The 19,652-nt window shown below is 31.2% G+C and overlaps 4 protein-coding genes and 1 long non-coding RNA gene across 11 annotated transcripts; 2 read left to right on the top strand and 3 right to left on the bottom strand.

Moving 5' to 3' along the window:
• Nucleotides 1–28: 28 nt before the first annotated feature.
• Nucleotides 29–906, bottom strand: LOC126266435 (uncharacterized). The gene is made up of 2 exons (XR_007548806.1): nucleotides 818–906; nucleotides 29–765 (listed from the first exon to the last, which is right to left on the bottom strand). It is a non-coding gene; the product is annotated as an uncharacterized LOC126266435 (long non-coding RNA).
• A 1,651-nt stretch (nucleotides 907–2,557) lies between these two features.
• On the bottom strand, nucleotides 2,558–4,019 carry LOC109594409 (phosphatidylinositol glycan anchor biosynthesis class U protein). Its single transcript, XM_020009633.2, has one exon. The coding sequence runs from the start codon at nucleotides 3,894–3,896 to the stop codon at nucleotides 2,595–2,597; it is 1,302 nt and encodes a 433-aa protein (XP_019865192.1). The 5' UTR covers nucleotides 3,897–4,019; the 3' UTR covers nucleotides 2,558–2,594.
• Nucleotides 4,020–4,144: 125 nt separating this feature from the next.
• Nucleotides 4,145–10,925, top strand: LOC109594833 (uncharacterized protein DDB_G0287625). Of its 7 annotated transcripts, XR_007547210.1 has the most exons (8): nucleotides 4,145–4,619; nucleotides 4,679–4,836; nucleotides 7,425–7,938; nucleotides 8,144–8,326; nucleotides 8,379–8,619; nucleotides 9,253–9,346; nucleotides 10,037–10,410; nucleotides 10,481–10,618. XR_007547210.1 is itself a non-coding variant. In XM_049962830.1 (7 exons), the coding sequence occupies exons 4-7, from the start codon at nucleotides 7,529–7,531 to the stop codon at nucleotides 10,847–10,849; spliced, it is 1,203 nt and encodes a 400-aa protein (XP_049818787.1). In that variant the 5' UTR covers nucleotides 4,697–4,836; nucleotides 5,982–6,047; nucleotides 6,109–6,178; nucleotides 6,991–7,528; the 3' UTR covers nucleotides 10,850–10,925. The 7 variants fall into 7 exon arrangements, 4 of the variants coding, with proteins under 4 accessions (XP_019865631.2, XP_049818787.1, XP_049818788.1 ...); XR_007547209.1 differs by lacking the exon at nucleotides 10,037–10,410 and having other exon boundaries at nucleotides 10,481–10,620; XR_007547208.1 differs by having other exon boundaries at nucleotides 10,037–10,617.
• A 1,517-nt stretch (nucleotides 10,926–12,442) lies between these two features.
• On the top strand, nucleotides 12,443–13,695 carry LOC109594432 (transmembrane emp24 domain-containing protein bai). Its single transcript, XM_020009651.2, has 5 exons — nucleotides 12,443–12,766; nucleotides 12,820–12,940; nucleotides 13,080–13,150; nucleotides 13,240–13,366; nucleotides 13,424–13,695. Exons 1-5 carry the CDS (start codon nucleotides 12,590–12,592, stop codon nucleotides 13,543–13,545), a joined length of 618 nt encoding a protein of 205 aa, XP_019865210.1. The 5' UTR covers nucleotides 12,443–12,589; the 3' UTR covers nucleotides 13,546–13,695.
• An 84-nt stretch (nucleotides 13,696–13,779) lies between these two features.
• On the bottom strand, nucleotides 13,780–19,060 carry LOC109594105 (NPC intracellular cholesterol transporter 1 homolog 1b-like). Its single transcript, XM_049961245.1, has 20 exons — nucleotides 19,022–19,060; nucleotides 18,687–18,884; nucleotides 18,258–18,630; nucleotides 17,987–18,104; nucleotides 17,755–17,923; nucleotides 17,626–17,697; nucleotides 17,351–17,568; nucleotides 17,200–17,298; nucleotides 16,962–17,146; nucleotides 16,734–16,910; nucleotides 16,359–16,563; nucleotides 16,110–16,303; nucleotides 15,827–16,055; nucleotides 15,661–15,773; nucleotides 15,470–15,608; nucleotides 15,089–15,252; nucleotides 14,370–15,033; nucleotides 14,198–14,311; nucleotides 13,981–14,143; nucleotides 13,780–13,923 (listed from the first exon to the last, which is right to left on the bottom strand). Exons 1-20 carry the CDS (start codon nucleotides 19,026–19,028, stop codon nucleotides 13,889–13,891), a joined length of 3,636 nt encoding a protein of 1,211 aa, XP_049817202.1. The 5' UTR covers nucleotides 19,029–19,060; the 3' UTR covers nucleotides 13,780–13,888.
• Between the last annotated feature and the right edge of the window lie 592 nt (nucleotides 19,061–19,652).

Here is a 19,652-nt window from a genome sequence, read left to right as displayed (position 1 = left end):
TCAAACTGCCCAATATAAACGACATGGATTTACGTTGCATGATTTAATAGATTTTTGTATCGAAATCAGTAATGTACATATTTAAATAATTTTCTAAACTAAGTTGTTTAATTATTTCCCGACGTGGCTCTATGTTTCCATAAATCGACGGCATATTATGCTTGTGGAACCGCGTACAATCCCTAATTTTGATAAATTTCTTGAGTTCATCATAATTGTAAGTATCGCGTTGTATCCGTTGTTGAATCCAGCACAACTGACACAGAAAGACTTCAAAATTTTTATGGAAATAATCGCCTTTACAAACACTCTTGCATTTGTGGCATGTGTGAGTGATATGCTTATTGCAATGCATGTCAACGCAAGGCTTCATATTAACTTTACCTTTAACGCAGGAATAATTTAATTTGTTGCACTTCTTCTTGTTTAAATTGTATGTTCCTGGACCAGGAGTCGTACTTATTGGTGGCTTGTACTGTTTATAATTGAACGGTATTGAAATTTTTTTCTTTTCTTCGAACTTAATATTTGGTTGATATCTTGTAGGTGACGGAGTTCTGACTTTTATTGGATTATAAACTGATGTGCTTGCAAAATACCCCACACCTCGATTACTTCGAATTTTTCGAGACAAAATATCTATGAAATTGTCGTTAGGATTGCAATAAGTTTGAGGTCCGATATTTGGAAATTTGTTGTCTACTTGCCAAATATTTCTGTTTAAAGTTGTGCCAAATGCTATTCTGTTCGCGAAATGTTGAACTTCTACAACATAATTATTTTCAGAAAGGGTGTGATCCAAAGGCTCTTCACTAACCGCCCTGCATTCCATTTTAACAAAAATATCCTTTTTAAACCGATGCTACAGCCGACCCCGCGAAACCCCCAAATACTAATGACAAATTTAAATATTACCATATCTGAAGTTGTCGTAGCAACGCATTAATTATACCAACCCAAATATTACAACAAACGTTTTATTATAACTTATGTAGAAAGACTATTGTAACTACGATATTAATTTCCAATATTTTGATTGTGTGGGATTTGTTTTTGAAAAATAAATTCCTAAAACGCAGTATTGTTCAAAATGTTAAATCCATTGATTAATATACACAATGCGGTCCCCCCTCCTGATAACTACACTGTGTATAATTTAAAATATTTTAAAAATCACAATACCAATGACATTATATTGCAACAAATATAGTATCAAAATTAATTATAATAAACAATGTTATCTCTTCCATAAATTAAACAAAACTGCATCAGCAATAGAACTTTTAATACAATAATAAAACTAATATCGCCAAATTATTTGGGAAATTAATAAAACAAAATTCATTAAAATTAACAAAAAACAGAATACTAACCGTTATACTTTTCCAATCAAACTTGGTCTTTGGCCCTTCCTTAGCATACTCTTAATTAGTAAATAAATAAATTCTCTCACCATTCTTCTCTAAAGCACTAATACGATTCTACAAATTTTGAGCTGACAGTTTCGAATCAAAATTTGTCCTTGAAGACAGCTCCATACGTGCTCATTTGGAACGCAGAGGCCAGTACATATCGTCCTGCATTCATAGTCTCTCAGTTTATTATGAGCAACTCCGTATGTGTCTCTCGAGAAATTCCACCCCACTCTATAAGAACAACAGTTCACACCATGTCCAAATACGGCTATCTGAGTACCTAAACTCACCTGTGATCAAATAATTACCCAATTCGGCTGCAATCCATAACCTGTGATTGTTGGTCCACACTCTGCGGGAAATCTGATGTTCCCTATTTAACAGAGGGTGTTGAAAAGGTTTTTTGGCTCTAAGACCAACTTCATGCAACCCTCTTCTGATGGTAGAGAGACAGTGGTTCGAACGTCTGCACAAACCCTGGATGAACATTTTACAGATGAAATGTTATTTATTTTTGTGTCTGTTAAATATATTGTTAACTAAGAAATCTTAAAAACGTGAAATAACACAAAACTAAATCCATCTTTTAACTCCTCTGCGCTTGTCCATTAAAAAAAAAATTGTAACAGCAACAGGAAACGAAATAAAAAATAATTCAATCCATCTATATAAGCTGTTCGAAATTGTTCCCATTGATTTGAATGGAAGGTTTAGCCCGCCGAATCCAATTTTAGCGCACCGTTCTTTTTAACCTTCTATACAGGGTGTTTCGCAACTTATCCAAATTTTAATCACATCTTCTTATGCAACAGTGAGTATGTGGTTAAAATTTGTCGGATAAGTTGCGAAACGCCCTGTGTAATAATATAATATCTCTTATTTATAATTTCTAACTTTATTCTGAAGATTCATATAAAAATCGAACAAACAATTAATAAATAAAATAATTAGTGTACAATATTGCACTCTTACAAACTTTTATAGTTAGAAGCAATTATCATTGATGTAATAATTTGACAAATAACTTAATACAGTTACAAAAACCAAAGAATTTTTTTGTACAATTATTCATTTATTTAGCTTAAATAATACAGACGAATTTTTTAACTTGATTTTGAAGGGTATTAAAGAAAACATCATAACAAAATTAAAAATTGTATTTATAAATTTTAAACAAGTTTATTCTAAAGTTAAATTTCCATCCTGGCCATTAATGCTAATATTTTTTCCATTTTTCAGATAGTACTCCCTTTTCACTTGGGCGAAAAGCACATCAGTTAACAAAAATATTTGCGCAATAGCAAAGGCTAAGGTAACACCAAAGTAAAAGTTTGCGTTTGCTGAATTGCAGTATATCCACAAGTGCCATAAAATGGGTGCTAATGTTGTTGTAATTATGTATACCACTGATGCTGGAAAACCTTGCTGGCAAAATCTAAATAGGTACATAAATGACGGAAGTAAACTGATAACAAAACCGACATCGCCAATGCAGGGATAAGATTTGAAAACAGTGATTAGAAATAGTAAAGCATATGTCAGTAGAAAAGGTTGCTGCCTGAACTTAATTGCCAATGGAATTAAATATAATATTGTCGCATTAATTTGGAATGAGTAAATAAATAATTCCCTGAAATGGTCAAACATTTCAGTGAAGAAATACCAAAACAAACCAATATTTGGTTGTAAGTCGGGCACACTCAAGATAAATCCATACACATTCATGAAGTATTTTGGATCATATTTATAACAAAAAGTGTGAATAGAAAATAAACTGGCTAGGAAGAGTCCAACACTGGAAACAGCTTTCAACTTGCTTGAGAAAGTATTAACAAAATATAAGCAAAGAGGTATAATTAATGTAATTGGATAGAATGACATAGAAGTACAAATACTCAGAAAAACTGAACTAAGGGTTACTTTCCCATGTACCATGGCACATAAAAACATGGATAAAAACAAATAAAATATAACAGCAGTTGAACAACCAATACAGTTTAATATGGTAAATGGATTAAACAAAAATGTCAGCAATACCAAATTCGGTGCCTTCACGGAATCCACAAATGTTAACAAATATTCTGTGGTATCAGGTGCATAACTAAGTTTCTGCCTTTCCTCTTTTTTATACAGTGTATTTAGATATTTCTTGGTAGTTATATACAAGACAAATCCAGTGAGCATGTCCAACGTAATAAACATGAGTCCTGTATTGTTCCAGAAAATCTTCAGCAATTGTTTGTACATGTAGAGCAATAGCGGACTTTCATGTAACAAATCTCCATTATATGGACTAATGTGCTTCGATATTAAGAACAGTCCTTCCGACACACGTTTCCATGAATTCAGTGGAGTCGAAACCTCGATGTGATTAGCGATTATTTTCTGGTACTTTGAATGCATCAACCAGAACCGCACCCCCGCCGCCAATACGGTCGCTGCAAATATTCGTAGTGATCCATTTTTATTGTTCGCTGACATCTCGCTACTACTTAATTTTCTATATTTTATTTATAAGGCGTTGGACTAGAACATTTTATTGTTTATCATTTACTTATTACCGAACAGGTTGACAGTTCATTATCCGGCAAACACTGTCGATAATACAGTTTTCATCACACACCGAAGTCACCACAGACCACCTGACTTATTTTTTTCTCAATTTTCATATTTTTTAATGTTCGTTTTTATTTTATTATTGTGAGTTTGAAAACATAAAAATAACCAAAATGTTATTTGTCATATTTTGTAATTAAAAGCTTAGAGATATCTCGTGCTTACCCAAATAATAAAAACGTTCAGTGTTGCCAAAATGTTTATTTACATACGAAAATAACTTAAATTACACTAATCACGCATTATAATATTTACAAGTAAACTGCATAAAATTGTTTTAATGTAACGTTTTATACAAATGTGTTGTAAACTGAAAGAAATAAACTATGGAAAAGGGAAACATGCTTGAAATAGTACTCTTGGCATCAGCGGCATAGATGGAGCTTCCCCATTGATTTTATGGGTTAAATCCTCAACGGATTTGCCCATTTTGTTGTTCCGTAACTAACATTCATTAAACAAGTAGTGGTTTATCTGCATCTGAAATAATTGGACGTCATCACAAGAATTGTATTAACTAAAATAGTACCCATTAACTGTAACAAACATTGATAACAAGATGTCTTCAAATACATCAAAACGTAACAGGTAAGTAAATACACAATGTTCTACATGTGCATATATTAACCACATAACTTAAATTTTAGGAAAAACAAATTAACTTTATTGTCTAGACCAGAAGTCCAAAGAGATTTTAATTCATTTAGGATAAAAATCAAAAGGCATGACATAATGGCTTCAGAACCCTCTCGACCACTACAAAGAAGCCTAGATGATCCCACACAACTTGTTATCCATAGGCCAGGTTAGCTCTTAACTCATTTTCCAAGTTATTAACATTATTTAGGTCCTCATCAACAATTAGTTTTAAAACTAATGGCATGGTGTAGAGATTACTTTTGTGACTTTGATACAATTCTATGATTTCTGAAAGATGTTTTATGCTTATGATTTATTCATTCTTTGTTTAACCACATATTTGATACATTTAAATGTATGTTTTTCATTTATTTTTCAATTGCAGGTTGTACTTATCATTGTTTCAAATGAAAATGGCAAATTGCAAATTTTGCCAGTTATCACAACTCTTTGTGACAAGATTGGAAATAAGTAAATGTATTTTCAGCACTTCACTTTTTCGAAATTGTTGAATATCATAATTTGAGTAAAAACTTTCTTAAAAAATATTAGGTAATGGAAAATTTATTATTAATTAGAAGTAAAGTATCACATAGATTATTTATCAATGTTTTATTATTTAACACTTAACATTTTTATTTCAACAAAATTAATAAATCAATTTCTAATATAGTTTCTATTGAGTTTTAGCTTATTTCCAATTCATTCTATAATCCTGCAATTAATAATTCATTTGAACTTTTAATCCTAATATTTTATTATTAAAAGCACAGATGTGGCTTTGATCTTAGTTCTGTGTGTTCACATTTATCATAATTGAATGTATTATTACATTAATGCTACATCTGTGCTTATACAAGTCAGTTTAACCATTAGCTTCACAGCAATGTGAATAAAAGAAGAACGTTCTAGAAGATTGAAGATTCATCTCGTCAACAATATTTTAAAATTTATTAAATTCATAAAATATAATTTTTAGACAGACTAGATATTTTAATATATATTATAATCATAAAATACAATTATTAAACTGACAATTAGATTAATTTAAAATTAATAAAAAGAAGACTGAAGAAGAAGTGAATACATCAGCAAGAAGAAAGAAGAATCAAGATAAAGAAGGCGACATGAACAACGGCTATGAAGATATATTGGAATACTAATTATTAAAAAATCCGTCCCTTGTAATTCATGAGTAATTAAAGTAAAGTCAATTATTCTTTAAAAATTAAAAAAAATTAGTAAAAGTTTCTTAATATAGTTGATAAAGCATAAAATAAAACATTTTAAGTATTCATTCATTGATTCCAGATTTACATGGGATTAGTTGAAGAATATTGTATGAAGATTTAAACCATACATACGGCTTTTTTGGGAGTAAGTCATTTTATTAGGTATATTTATTTTAAATGTTACTAAATACAGTATTTATTTTCAGGATTCAATAAGTAAATAAATGAAGAAAACAGCTTCTAGCGAGGATCAGACTACACATAAAAATTAACTGGGTATGTAGACATTAAATTAAATATATTTTTAACATAGAAAATAATCTTAGATGTGTTTAGTTACATGATAGACATTAGTGCTCAGTATATTTAAATCTTAGATTTAGATTTTGTTTTTCAAAAGTGTTAATATTTGTATTATTAGGTTTTATATAATAAATGGTGGTGGTGGCCAGATATATAAGAAATCTAATTAAATAGAATCAAACTGTTATATTTTAATTAAAATAGTACCATAGTATAGTATATTTTCCTACAATTATTCATTCTTAAATAAAATAAATTAACAATGTGACTAGTCATAGAAATAGCATACATTTATAAAATACAATTTTTGTGAAATTATACTTAACTTGAGGTGAAATGTCATAACGGACGTTTAATGGTTTTTGGTGTTTTAACCGAGACTTCATGTTGTTCCATAAGATTTTATTTGGATTTAGGTCCGAACTTTATACTGGTTAATCCAGAACTTCAACATGATTATCTTTTAATCATTTTCGAATATGTGTACTGTTTTATTGAATTTGGATCTATCACTCCAAAGTAGTGTTTGTAAATTTGCATTAAGTCCTTTTATGAAATGTCTTACAAAATGTTTAATTTTGTGCCACCACTGTATATTATGTGACAACAATATTTATAAACATAAAATGTGGTTTTTAAAAGTATTTAAAAAATATATTGCATATTACATTGATTAACTGAAACTAACTTATAAAAACATATATTTTTATATACATTTAAAAACTGCGAAGTAATATCACCAAGTTTAAAAATTTTATGTAATCATGTATAAACCAATTTTCCAGGAATAAGTATTCAAACATGGAAGAAAGAAGAAGATATACAACAATTAAATTGCATGCAGTTCTTTCATTTCTTTTAAATTTTGATTAAAATATCTAATGTAATTTCTTAACAATTAGTAAAGTAGTATTAGTAATAAATAACTTTTATTGTAAATGGCAAGCCGAAATTTTGAAGATTTAAGAAGACAGAAGCAAGAAGAAAATAAGAAGATAAAGAAGATGGTCAACGTCATTGAAATAGTTCTAAGTTTTCCATAATGTATCATTTGCAGGAGTTTATAAGGATATATTACGCAATCTTTGTGTAAACGGTTAAATATTGTTTATTTCATTTTTTTAAATCGCATCTATTCGTAATTTATGAAATTACAGGAAGCCACGTAGGTTTCCATCCCTCAAGCAGTGATTACTCTGAAACAAATCATGGTTTACAGGTGAGGGAACTAAACCGATCTTTGACAGAGACGATGTGTTGTGCAACGAAGTGGACTACGATGAAGATTGGCGACCGCAGTGTGCCAGCGTCGAACCCACTCGCATGGTTTACAAGAGTCCGACACGAAACTCGAACAGTCCCTACCGTCGCGAGACGCGAAGTCAATCAAGCGACAGTGGCACAAGTGAGACGAGTCCGCAGAGGCACAGGTCGCGCGACAACCGACGCACCAGGTCAAGTTCCAAGTCTTGTGATTACAGGAAGGGGGGATACAGAAAGGACTCGCGCGAGCGGGAATTCCCGCCGTTGACGGCCGAGTACTACAGACCGAAGAAAGGTGAAATTAGGCGGAGGTCGTGGTCGCGCACACCTCCCAGGAAGCCGGGCGAGTATGGCAGGAACGGTGAGAACCGTCGTTCGCCCGATAAGTTTTACTCGGAACACAGACACAAGAATTCGGGCATTCGCCGATCGAGGTCCAGAAGTCGGGAGTATTCGTCCGATAAGTACCGGTAAGGAGACTACGCAATTCGTTAAATTTCACTACAACACTATTTTTATTATTGTTTAATAAACACATTAATACCAACAAAAGAGGTATGGAAGTGTTTTTTGAACAGTTCTATCCAGGTTTATAATATACTAATTTCAAATAAGTACTCACATCTACAAAGTTATTGTTATACGAGGACAAAAATCTGATATAAATCATTGTAGTAAATACAGTAGATCACCGCGGAGAAAACACCTAGACGGTCCCAGAAGATCACCGTCCGGGAGCAGATCCAGAAGATACAGCGATGGTAGAAAAAGAAGTGCCTCACCAAGATATGAAGGCTCATACAAAAAAGAAAGAAAACATTCCGTTTCACCTTCCAGGTCTCATGAAATTCGTAAAGGGTATGTGCTATTTTCTGTGTCCATTTAATTTATTTATTTAAATCGTTTTTAGATCGCACGATAGATACAGGGGAGATAGTAGGTCACCACATAGACATAGTTACAAAAGACACGACAGATACAGATCGAGATCGCCCAATCCACCCGGCAAATCTTTCGATAGACCGTCAACAAGTAGAAGGAGTAGATCACCCAAATCTTCGAATAGGAGAAGCAGGTCACCCAAACATTACAGCAAAGGTGGAGATAGGTCACCTCATAAAATACCTGCGGGATATCCACCTTATTTTGAGGTATGTTGAATTAAAATCGTCTTGGCTTAATTACTGTTAGTGGAATGAGAGGTCATTTTCAAGTAATTGTTAATATTTTATATCATTACAATCAATCAATCAATTTTTTAAATGTTGCTGCATTTAGAGGTAATTCATTATTCAATATTTGAGTATACATAGTATGTAGGTATATATTATTAGGTTTCACATCTATTTGTCACAATTATTTTAATTATTACAATTTTATAGTCATTGTACGCAATTTTACTTGTACTTGTATAAGGTATCTAATATAGCTCAACACTCGTTCAATATTTAGTATAAAGACCTAAATAATATTTTTAGGCCAACTAGTATAGTCAAACGACCTGAAATACGTATTTATTAAAATCGTCGAACAATAAAAGATGTCAATAAATTATATCAAAAAAGCTTACAATTATAAAGAAATGACTGAGAATTCCTAAATAATTTTTATTTAATAGTATGTTGAGACTCGGAATTGCTGTGCTTTGTTGGAGAACAAAAAATTCACCCTGTTAATATTATGTTATGTACATTTAATTGTAAATTCTCTTTAATGAGGTGGAATTTTTTGGAATTCCAGATGTTTTTTAAAGTTACTATTTTTATATTGTTTGCTATTTACAGTTGTTTGATTTGGACTGAAATATTTAAGACCATTACTTCAAAATGAACTCAAAATAGCAAATAAAAAACGTTTGGAGGATACTTCTTTGCAAAGGTACAGACAGATTGAATTGGACAGAATCACAAAACGAAAAACTAGAAGAACATACGCGGATATGTTTTGTTCATATTAAAGGCGCACGTTTACGTAAATTCTAATTTACACAATTTTATACATCTATTCGACAAACTGGAACTTAACGAAGACTATCTGACGTTTGTCAAATAAAAATAAATGTATTATCGGTGTTTATGAGTAATGTTGAGACATTTTCATTTTTACACGACTTGATTATGAAACGTCAGGTACTCTTTTTCAAAATAGCATAAATGTAGAATCATGTCGTGACATCTCTTTAATTTCTAATGTATTCGTTTAAAATTTATTTCCGATAATCTGAGGTAACAAAAATATTGAAATTTTTGTGTTTTTTAGTTATATTCATATTTCTATTGTTTATTTTAGAAACAAGTTCTAGTTTTACTGAATTTCTAAAAAACACAAAAATATATACCTCGACAACACATAGTATGTCAGTAAACCTTAATAAATTAAATAACTCGTTATATCTACATTATTCACAACAGACGGATAATAGCTCAATTAACATTACACGATCTGAAGAAAGAATGTTACTTATAATACTACGCGGGAAAGGAAATCATAAATGAAAATTTAAGAAAGGCATACAAGCGGTTTACACAACTAGCGGTAATGTATCTAATTTATCCTTCTTTATTACAGCAGGAATCCATGATGGTAATCAATTTAAAACAAAAATAAGAAATAGTAAACGTTTTTCTTACGCCGATATTAAAAATGTATACAAACATCTTGTACTACAAATAATTATATGGAATTATGCCCCTAATAAATAATTTAATGATTTGTATAAATCCTGGGGTTCCTGATTTAGGTATATTGAAGTATACCGACAACGTTTATCTCCGAGGCTTATTAATCTTCTCAATCTCTTATGAAAGTGCATTTCAAATTTGCAATTGGCCTAGAATCTATTATTAAACGTTATCGATATATGTTGAAATAAAAAATCGTAATATCAATACCATGTAAAATCTATTTTGATAAACTTGATCACCACCCTCCGGAGACTTAAGGTAGTATGACACATACTACACGGTTTTTAAACGAGTATAGATAAATAAAGTTTCCCCTTTGTTCTTGTAGGCACCGGAGTTTTGGTTCCCCGGACCAATATTGCCGATCAGACCGATGTTTCCGGGTAATCCATATGCTCATCCAGTTCCTGGGCCACGTGTTATGTATCATCCTGGCGTGCGGGTAATGGGTTATCCTCCATACAGGGCTCGATTGCCCAATTACAACAGTCATAAAACCATCATTAAAAAGGATAATGTGGCAACAATAACATCGGCCCCATCGGAACCAACGCCGACCGCCACGGGTGAGAGTACGAGTTCTCGAAATGATAGTGCGGGTCAAGAAAGCTCCAGTGCTAATAAAGAGGACGTTACAAAGAAGGAAGATGGGTCGAAGGAAAATGCAGATGAAACTGAGGATTATCAGTTCAATTAATCACACCGATTTTGTATATTTATGTAAATTATGAACATATGAATTATATAATTTTAAATAAATTTAATAAGTTTTATTAACTCTCTTTATTATATTTATAGTTTCCTAAAACTTTACTTATAACATTTTAATTTATACGTATTTTATTAACAAAATACAGTGAATTGTCACGTTGAGCTTTAGTTTAGCGTTATTGATGCTCTGTTGATGGTCACATGTGTTGAATCTCTAAAACCTCTTCATTTTACTATGTAAGTTAAAACAATTTAAAAAGCGTTTGCAATACTTATTAATAATTATGAAACAACACACTTAGTTGAAAACACAGTAAGAAAATGTCCTAACAAATAAAAAAACAACTTATTTTATTGACAGATAAATTGGAAAAATTAGTAAACGACATCATTTCTTGTCCTCTAGGTAAATAAAGTGTCAATTAATTGGGTACAAAATCAATCCGTCTAATAGAACAATCAGACTCCAACTGATTGAACAAAACTTGGAAAGAATATTTCAGTAGAGAAACCATCAAAATGTAATATGCGAACAAGACTAAAAATTTGCCCAAAAATGTATTAAGGATCCTCCAGATTTGCGAAAGGAATATGGTAAAACTATACTCAGTGACAATGAAATACAACACCCAGAAGGGGATAACGGTAAAACCTTTGTTTGTTAACGATTAAATAGTCGTTATTAGTATATATATATATATATATATATATATATATATATATATATATATATATATATATATATATATATTTATGATTTTAGCGTCGTAATAGATTACAAAAAAATATTAATTTCTATTATCAAAGGGATAAAGTTGATTATATCAATATAAAACAAGGACATTTATGCATACTATCAGGCCGGGTGATTGCTGAGTTTTTTCTTCTGCTGATGTTTGTACGCCATGTAGACGTCTGCCGTGATATATATAAGTTTTTAATACTATTAGGAATAAAATATGTCAATGGCACACATGGTCATTTACATTCAAAATTTTTATTTTTTGGAATTTTCAAAATTGTCTGCCACTATGTTAAACGCGTGATGGTCGTCTGCCATTGGTATTTTCTGGTAGTAATAATATCATATTTTTAAATTTCCAAGTGGCAGACGTGGTCAAATGGATTTGAAATAAGCGAAAAAAGGATACCTGTCTCACATGCGCAGTACCTGCGTCCGCCACTTTGGGCTTAGTGAGTGCCCATCTTATGTAGGGTAGGTATAGAGGCCTCAATGCACAAAAACTATATATATATATATATATATATATATATATATATATATATATATATATATATAAAATTATTTTGATTTAGTTACAAAATGAATATCTGTGTGATCTTAAATAAAATATAAAATATTTTAATTGTATACAATTAGAGGTGTGCGTCTGTATTTATATTAATGTAATCTCACATATTGTATATAATCATGATGCAAATACAAACAAATAAATAAATTGAAGTATTATATTTATATGATCTACATTTAAAATCCAAACGTCATCTGGTGACAAGTGTTTTGTCTGACAGACTTATTAATATTGCCGGTTTGATACCGTGGTTGTTCTGTTTTCGGCTCCTAACGTTGGCGGTACTGTGTTTTGACAAGCCACCTCATCGTTTAGGCAAAGCTTCAACATATTTATGAAATTAATGCGAAAGTTTGCAAAGAAATTGTATTTGATTAAACATAGTAAGGTTTTTATAAATTTACAATAATATCATGGATGTCCGGCTCTTATTTTTGGCACTGTTCATGCTCATATCATACGGAAACTGTATTATGTGGAACTTGCAGCCAAACACACAGAAATGTTTAAAAGAAGAATTGCAGCAGAATGTGCCAGTTATTGGTGAATTTGAAGTATCTGAAGTACCCGGCCAGAGAATAGATTATGTGGTATGTAATTAAATCTGTAAAAATTCTAAATATTCCTCACATTTTTGTTGTAGGTAACAGATTCAAAAGGACACATATTAGCTCAGAGACAAGACATTAGCAAAGGAAAGTTTTCGTTCAATACGGAAAACTATGATACATACGAAATATGTTTTGTGTCTCATGTGCCACCAAGTAAGTTATATCTATGACAAATAAGAACTGGTCTAATAAGATATTGTAAGAATTATTATGTTTATTTTAATACTTGCATTTTTACTAATGTGATATGTAAGAAAAAATTACTACAGTAATTTACTTTGTCTGATTTTAGATCAACGAGGAGTCTCACAAGAAGTTTCATTGGTGACAAAACATGGAGTCGAAACTAAAAATTATGATACTGTATGTATTTATGTTTTTTTCTCTTCATCGAACAATAACTGTGATATTACTATTTGTGCTTTTTGAATAAATTCAGTAATATTTTTCAGTATGGTGAGGCAGCACAATTGAAACCAATAGAGAAAGAACTCAAAAGGCTTGAAGATTTATCGAGTGCAATTGTTCAAGATTTTGCGTTTATGAGGAAACGTGAAGAAGAAATGAGAGATACAAACGGTAATGATCATTTTAATTGACCTAAGTAACCATTTATTATAATATTCTATATTTTAGAGTCCACCAACACAAGAGTACTTTACTTCTCCATTTTATCAATGCTTTGTTTATTGGGACTGGCAACCTGGCAAGTATTGTATCTTAGAAGATACTTCAAAGCAAAGAAGCTCATTGAATAAACATGATATAATCACTTTCTCATTTTTGCCAACTTAATTGTTTTTGTTTATAGCGTTTAATAAGTGTTTATTTCTTTTTGTTCTAAATAAATTATTGAACTGAATCCTTTTGTAAAAAAGAGTAAATCAATAAAAATATATAATTTGTAACACTAGTTTTTCTTGCAGATATTTAAGTAAAAATTGTAAGTAAATATTTTTAATTCATGGTGATGCATTCTAAATTTGCAACCTAACATTTTTAATAAACATGTTTTAATAAAAATATTTTATTACTAAATTTAATTAACTTATAATTAATACAAATATTCATTGGTAAATTAAAAATTATGAGTCGTAAATGTCAGTTATTTTTCTTCCTTGGGTATTTTATTGAACCTAAAACATTTTTCCCAATTAAAACTAAAATACCTGAAAAGTAATATGTGATACTACCTCCCAAACTAAGCAGAACTGGTAAAAATATTAAACCATGAAGTGCTCCTATGATTACCATTCCAAGATACATTCTGAAGAAAAATATTCTGAATATTTGAGATTTTGCAAATGCTAACACGACTATTCCGGAAAATTTAGTCAGTGTGATACCAGAGAAAACCTAAAACAAGGTAAAATGACTAAATGTCCTCTAAAACATGTAACATATACTTACAGAGCTTCCCATATTTATTGAAGCATCAATAGCTTTCTCCTCATCTGTTTTCCCGTCTGATTTTGAGAAGCAGTGTACTATATGTCCACAAAATTCTACTGCAATTCCAACGCTCTAAAAATATATAAGAATAAAATAGCAATTTATAGATATATATATATATGTCCCATACCATTATTAAATTAACTAGGGAAACTGCATTTAAAGTAATTTTCCAGAAGTACATTAACCCAAACATGTTTAACAATATCATAAGAACAATTAATAAAATAACGAGGGACGAAAAAATATCAAATCCGGTCAAAATAAATGACACCAGAGTTACTACCAATAAAGAATATGCAAGTGACGTGAATGCATCATGCCATATATCTAAATATTGTTCGTAGAACACGTAAAACACACTGTAAGGGAAAACTTCGACCCCCTCAATATTAATAGCTTTAGTCAATTCGTCAGCCATATTTCTGGCATATCTCAGCGCATTTATGTAGTCCGCCGAATTTTTTAGGATTGTGTGGTATGACATAAAATTGGTAGCAATGATCTTCGTCGTCCCGTTATCGTCATTTGTATATGTAACTCCCCCGTAATAGGCAGCATGACCTCCTTTCGCACATGTGTCGTTTGGATTATCCATAAGAAAATACGGCATGAATTTGTAAAAGTACTCTTCTTTCGTCATACCCATATTATCAAATGCGCACACGCCGCATGTCTCGTTTCCGTGGGGACAAAAATCACCAGTATCCTTATCATATTTGCAACAATTTGGAGACACACTCCAGTCATTAAAGTCATCCACCCATGAGGTAGCTTGAACCGCTAAATATGTTCTAAAATTAAGAATAAGTAAACTATGTGTTCGAATTTATTGAGAAAATTCTTTACTTGTCCGATTCTAAGGAAGCTGTAAATAATTGGATAGCTAAGGAATCATTATTACATCCAGTTCCACCGCATAATTTTTTTTGAACGTCGTCTAACGAATAATCAATGTTGCCACGAATTACCCAGTACACCGGGGGTCCAACCCCCATCAGTTCCTTCATGAACTAAAAAATAATATTTGAATATAATAAAAATATATCCTCATTTGAAAGGCATAATTTCAAGACTTAATCAATGCTTGAAATTATTATACTGATCTGTCTTGATTTAATTTAATCAATTTGATATAATACATTAATTTTAAAACTATTCGTGTTCTAAACAATTTATGAACAAACAAAAACTAATAAAATTGCGTAATGTGTGCCATAAAAAATTTACCTTAAAATAAGTCAAAACATGACTGTCTGTTGGCATAGATAATTCTTGATCTAATCCCAATTCGACACTTGGTAACACGTATATACTGACCGCTGACAATGCGAAAAACACCAGAATAACAATAATTTTCACATATTTTCTGTAATAAACTTGTTAACTTTAACATCTCCTTAGTATATTTTAATACTCACATCATAAGTTTAGGTGTTAAATAATTCCAGATACGATATATTAATTCGGGAGTCTCAGGACTAGGCTTGGTATTATCACTTCGTATGCAACAAAACACATCCCACCTGTTGCTCTAAAAATAGAATATATAATATAAATAACTAATCTTATGAAAGAATAAATTACCTCGTATCTGATTTCATCTAGAGCTAATAATGCCACAAAGGCTGTAAGTTGTAAAACTAAATTGAATAGAACTGCAATTGTTGCGTACATGGCGAAAGTATGAACCGCAGGCATGTTGGAAAGCGCACCGATCCCGAAACAAAATATTTCAGAGGCACTAGTCAACAACATACTAGGACCTACTTTGCCCATAGTTTCACCTATTCTATCTACTAGAGGCTTGTCAAGGCTGAAATGTTAATGTATGTTTGCTATAATTAATGTTTAATGTTTTACAAAATACCGTTTAGTTCTTTGGTGATTTTGTACAATAATGAAAATATTGTCGACTCCGACAGCAAGCACTAAGAAAGGTATTACTTCTATTGTCAGCATTGTGGTCGGTAGGTTAATGTAGCCACAGATACCCAAAGAACAACCAACGGATCCCAACACGATGAATATTCCTCCAATACCAAGTGATAATTTTGACTCTTTCTGAAACCATCAGATGGTAAGACATGTTACATTATATGAAAGTAAATAATTTTACCAAGAGGTTAGTAAAGGAATTAAATCTTCCTAATGCCACGGCAATGTAAACAAACATAACGACGTAACTTATAACCACAGTTGACACTTCTCCTCTTGATTCTCTGTCGATTTCATCTTCGATAGATCTTTCTGCGCTGAATGCTACTTCGAGTATGTCATCTTCTTCTCTTGATGCTTGCCATTCTTTCATGTATTCAATAAATCTAAAATATCAATCTTATTTAGTTTATTTATAAAGTTAGTAAGAGAAGTTTTTGAAAACATATTTATCGTAATATTATTTTTTATAAATTATCATCATATCACAGTTCTTTATCTACTTGTTTGTTTTATTTGAATATTTTTTAATCAAGTATCAACAAACAGAGCAAACCTTTTTTCCCACTCCATTGTATTCACCAACTCATCTGTATTTATACTATTCGCAGTTAAAAAAGTTAAACTGACTGCAGAAGCATCTTGATATGTGGGACTGATTCCTCCTCCCATGACCAAACCGGGTAGAACTGGCCCTCCATATGGAGCCAAGCAGCTAAGACTGTATGGCGACCTAAAAAAAATAATTATAAGACCCCGTAGACATTGAATATGTTAAACGTACTGTAAACAAGTGTAAATTTTTGAAATGCTTTCCTCAGTGTTATTCTCTATCGCGTCGTAATCGTTTTGTAATGTTCCCAAAAGAGACATAATAGTACAATCGTTTATCGTTTCAGTTTCAGTAAAAGGCGTTCGTAATGGCGCGTAACATATCTTCTCCAATCCATTTTCCGAATCATAAGTTATCTAAACATATATTAATAATAATAAATTTGTAATTGCTTCTTAAAAATACTTACATTTTCTATTCCTTGTTGTAATTTAAATACTTCTTTTAAAAATGTGGCGTTGAATGCCGGACCCAAAGTAATAATGTCTCCTGTGTTATTAAAATTAAACTAAAAATTAATAATTTATTAAATTGTAAAATTTTATATTAATACAACTCACGGGTTCGATATTTTTCGTTTTAATGAACACTTGATTGGTTCTATAAAATGGATTGAAAGTGGTATCAAAATAGTCCTTTTCTAGACGACTTCTACTGGTACTAGCAGCCCAAATTTCGACAGGGGCGGTAGTAATTTTCATAAAGAATGTACCACAGGATAATCCGATAATTATTATAACCGCAATCGCTAGCACTATTTTACGATGATTAAATACAACTGGAAAATAACAAAACTCAATAGGTTAACTCCAAGCAAATATTTATGGTATGGTACATTTTCCAAAGTCTGTAAACAATTTTTCCAAGAACTCATTTAACTTTTCTCCTATAGGAATACTGCCGCTAACTGAAACATTTTAAATTTGAGTTTGTAACAATTAGTTCTTAAGATTCTACTTCATACCTTTGCCCTTAAATAAGTATACCACGAACGCTGCTGTCACCAATGCTAATATAGTATAGGCGAGACTCAGATATAACGTCAGATATTCAAAAAGATCTTCCAACTCCTTATAATCAAATGTTGCACAAGCAGTAAAACAATCGGTACAACTGCAAGGTGCGAGTCCGTCCTAAAAGTGAGAAGTAAATTAGTATCTTCTGGAATCGCATATATATAAATATTAAGCGCTCACATAGATTTCACCGCACGGTTTGGCTGGATAATTCATGACAGTTGTATTGTCCATACTATGTATTATATAGTCCATATCCAATGGTCCCATACCACTGTGACCCATATAATGGAACCATCTGTGAATTCACATTAATGAATGAGTGAATGAAGAATATAAATAACCGAGAAAAATATCAAAATTTGATAGTCAAATGTTTTGTTCACATTTTCTATAAACTAAATTTCAACAGAAAATTATATTCAAGAACAAATTTTATAATTTAATTTACCTTTCAGGATTACAGTTGACTTTACCGTAAGGATAGCACGTGGAATGCAAATTGTTGTCACCCGTTGAAGGTATGGAGACATTTTTGCAGGAGTCAAAGGTAACATTGACGTATTCTTCGGTTAGATGCATTTCAACTTTTACGACGTACTCCGATATACCATCGGCCGCTTTACCTTTTACAACATTGTCAAGATACGAGTCCTGAAAGGGGGAACACGAGAACATACAGATGTGTGCCTGTATATTCTTGAGACAGGTCGCACATCTGGAATAGACATTGGATGCGATCTTGAAACCTTCTGCCATCGTTTCTATTTGCTCTATGTCGCAACAAAGGCCACTTCCATTTAAAGCCACATTTGCTACTTCATCTGTTAAGAATACGCGATTGTTTCATTGTAAATAAATATTATTCGGGATGACTTACCAACATGGCCACAAAATTCAATAATTGATGATATAGCATTGTCATATCCAGGATCTGTGCTCTTCAATGATTCGGGTGGTGTAGGTTCAGCGCAGTTTGTTGTGAGGTGGTCACTATCCTTCGGGCAATGGTGAAGCATCACACAGTCTGAGTATACACATGTCGCACATCCTAACACTAACAAAATTTTCCAAACTGCTGAAAGTATAATAATGATTTTATTTCTGAAAAATTATAATAATTATCATAATAAATTGTATAATTTACTTAGAAAATGCATGAATTAATATAGTCTTAATATAAAATGCTTTATTATTTAATTATACCGTACTCACCTATCATTTTTACTAGAAACACACTAATTACACCATACCCGAAACTTAAAGAATAGCTTATTCTCAGCGTCAAATTATTAATACATACATTTGATAAGATAAATAACACCTGCAGCATTGTAATTGTATTAATTAATTAACTAAATCAGATAGATTATCAAGAATCACTTGTCAATTGAATTTCTTCCTTATAAATTTTAGTATCATTGTTCAATTTTAGATACATCATCTAGAAATATTTATAGTCAAAAGTATTTCTGGTTATAGATTATTTTACAAATTTTATATTTTTAAATTGTAAATAGTTATTCGTTAATATTAATTTTAAAATTTAAAAAATATGTTCGGGATCTAATCATTATTTTGATAAGAAAATTATTTTGTCAAGAATAATTTACCCCAGTGACCTGTATAGTAAAACATGCAATTGTTTAACCGATAACTATAATTATTGACAAGATAAAAATACATTTGTTTTGCATGGATTTTCAGATGATGAATAATTATATTTATTTAGTAATAAATAAATTAAAAAATAATTTAATAATAATTGATAATTTTATTACATTTATATTGCTTGATATATGTCCTGGTCTGATGAATGAATGATCTTTTAATAAATATACAGGGT

Source organism: Aethina tumida, chromosome 1, assembly GCF_024364675.1.
Source record: "Aethina tumida isolate Nest 87 chromosome 1, icAetTumi1.1, whole genome shotgun sequence".
In the NCBI taxonomy this organism is placed as follows: Eukaryota; Metazoa; Arthropoda; class Insecta; order Coleoptera; family Nitidulidae; genus Aethina; species Aethina tumida.
Note: the sequence above shows the minus strand (reverse complement) of the source record. Positions and strands in the feature narration are given on the sequence as shown.

Coding starts and splice junctions, on each gene's coding strand:
- LOC109594409 (XM_020009633.2), bottom strand. CDS start 3,896: ATGTCAGCGAACAATAAAAATGGATCACTACGAATATTTGCAGCGACC.
- LOC109594432 (XM_020009651.2), top strand. CDS start 12,590: ATGGATGTCCGGCTCTTATTTTTGGCACTGTTCATGCTCATATCATAC. Junction 12,767..12,819: donor GCCAGAGAATAGATTATGTG/GTATGTAATTAA, acceptor TTTTTGTTGTAG/GTAACAGATTCAAAAGGACA. Junction 12,941..13,079: donor TGTGTCTCATGTGCCACCAA/GTAAGTTATATC, acceptor GTCTGATTTTAG/ATCAACGAGGAGTCTCACAA.
- LOC109594833 (XM_020010072.2), top strand. CDS start 4,591: ATGTCTTCAAATACATCAAAACGTAACAG. Junction 8,327..8,378: donor TCTCATGAAATTCGTAAAGG/GTATGTGCTATT, acceptor AATCGTTTTTAG/ATCGCACGATAGATACAGGG. Junction 8,620..10,480: donor GATATCCACCTTATTTTGAG/GTATGTTGAATT, acceptor TTGTTCTTGTAG/GCACCGGAGTTTTGGTTCCC.
- LOC109594105 (XM_049961245.1), bottom strand. Junction 17,569..17,625: donor GTTTACAGACTTTGGAAAAT/GTACCATACCAT, acceptor GTTATTTTCCAG/TTGTATTTAATCATCGTAAA. Junction 16,564..16,733: donor ACAATGGAGTGGGAAAAAAG/GTTTGCTCTGTT, acceptor TTGATATTTTAG/ATTTATTGAATACATGAAAG.